General features: G+C 34.4%; 1 protein-coding gene across 1 annotated transcript; it reads right to left on the reverse strand.

Moving 5' to 3' along the window:
• Nucleotides 1-415: 415 nt before the first annotated feature.
• LOC126620969 (uncharacterized) lies at nucleotides 416-1304 on the reverse strand (the record flags this gene model as incomplete). The annotated part of the gene is made up of 2 exons (XM_050289305.1): nucleotides 820-1304; nucleotides 416-727 (listed from the first exon to the last, which is right to left on the reverse strand). Coding segments are annotated over exons 1-2 (516 nt in total), but the record flags the coding sequence as incomplete, so codon positions are not given.
• Between the last annotated feature and the right edge of the window lie 200 nt (nucleotides 1305-1504).

Below are 1504 nucleotides of genomic sequence, written 5' to 3' on the forward strand. Positions count from 1 at the left end.
TTAGAATATCAAGTGGATAATTGTTTAAATGATGAGGCAACAACAAAACATGTAAGACCATCTATGAAGGAGATGTCAAATTTTAAAAATAAAATTTGAATTTGACAGCCTGTGTGGCATTTTAACATCTTTCGAAATTTTGCTATTCAGTTGATATGTCAAATTAAATTATTATTTTATTATACTATTTTCTTTTCATTTTATTTTATTTTATTAAACTATTATTTTATGCCCTTTCTTTCTAGACTTCTTCTATCATCTTCTCTCTCTCTTTTCTGAATCTTTCTATACCTGCTTCTCTTCTCTATCAACAACTTGTCACCCCTATCATCACTCGAACTCACCTGAAATCCAAAGGCCACAACCAAATATTTTTTTTAAACTTTTAATTTCAATTTTTATAAAATCTAAAGTAGGGCTGGGTTCGGTTCTGATCGGTTCGGTTTTTTGCCAAATCCGAAACCAAACCGAAATTTCGGTTCGGTTCGGTTCGGTTCGGCTCAAATTTTTTTCGGTTTTTTTTTCGGTTCGGTTTCGGTTTTTTTTCGGTTTTTTTTTTTTTTTCCTCCAAAAAATGCAAAACAACCACAACAACATAAGATAGACCCCTGTCACTTGAATTACTTCTCCTTCTATCCTCCTGTTCCTTCTCCCTCTGTTTCCTCCGTTCTTCTGCTTCTTTCTCCCTCGCTAACCTTTCTTCTTCCCTTGCCTTCTCCTTAGATTCCTGAAAAATAAGGTCCACGTTTTTCAGTCCCTAAGCAAGAAATTATATTTTTCCTTAACTTCAATACTTCATTAATCAACAGAGAGACTCACCTTGAACTCAGCGATAAAATCTCGAACCATGCCATAACCAATATGCTGTTTCCCTGTAACATGAGACTGAGTTCTCTCTACAGCATCATTGGCCACAAGAAATGAACCACAGATATCACAGAGTGCCATTTTTTTCTCCTGTGCTAGCATCAACACTTTATCATTCTGTATTTCTTCCTTACAGCATTTACTCGCTGAAATCATCAAAAGCCGCTCTCTCTCTCTCTCTCTCTAAAAAGCTCAAATCGTTTTGTAGTCATGAAGTTAAAGCCTTTATATTCAACAAAAAACCCAAATCCAGAAAGAAAGAAAAAAACCCAGAAATCCATCATAGTCTTTTAATTTTTTATCATTTGGGTAGTTTTGAAATCGAACCAAAACCATGAAAGAGTCGAAGAAAAGCTTGGATCCTCATCTCAGCTGTGAAATCCATCATAGTCGATTTCTTCTCCGCCTCGCCGAGGATCTCATCGATACAAATTAGTACCGCATGCAAGGATAAGAAAATATAAAATTAATGAAACCTCAACTAATAGTGTTCATAACTGAAGTTACCCAAAACAAATTGCAAAACCAAAACCCATGAAATTGAAAAGCTACAGAACCCATGAAATTGAAAATAAATTCTGCAAAACGCATCAAATTGAAAACAAAATATGTAGAACAAACATGAGAGAAATTATTA

The sequence above is a fragment of the Malus sylvestris genome, chromosome 5 (assembly GCF_916048215.2).
Source record: "Malus sylvestris chromosome 5, drMalSylv7.2, whole genome shotgun sequence".
Taxonomy (NCBI): domain Eukaryota; kingdom Viridiplantae; phylum Streptophyta; class Magnoliopsida; order Rosales; family Rosaceae; genus Malus; species Malus sylvestris.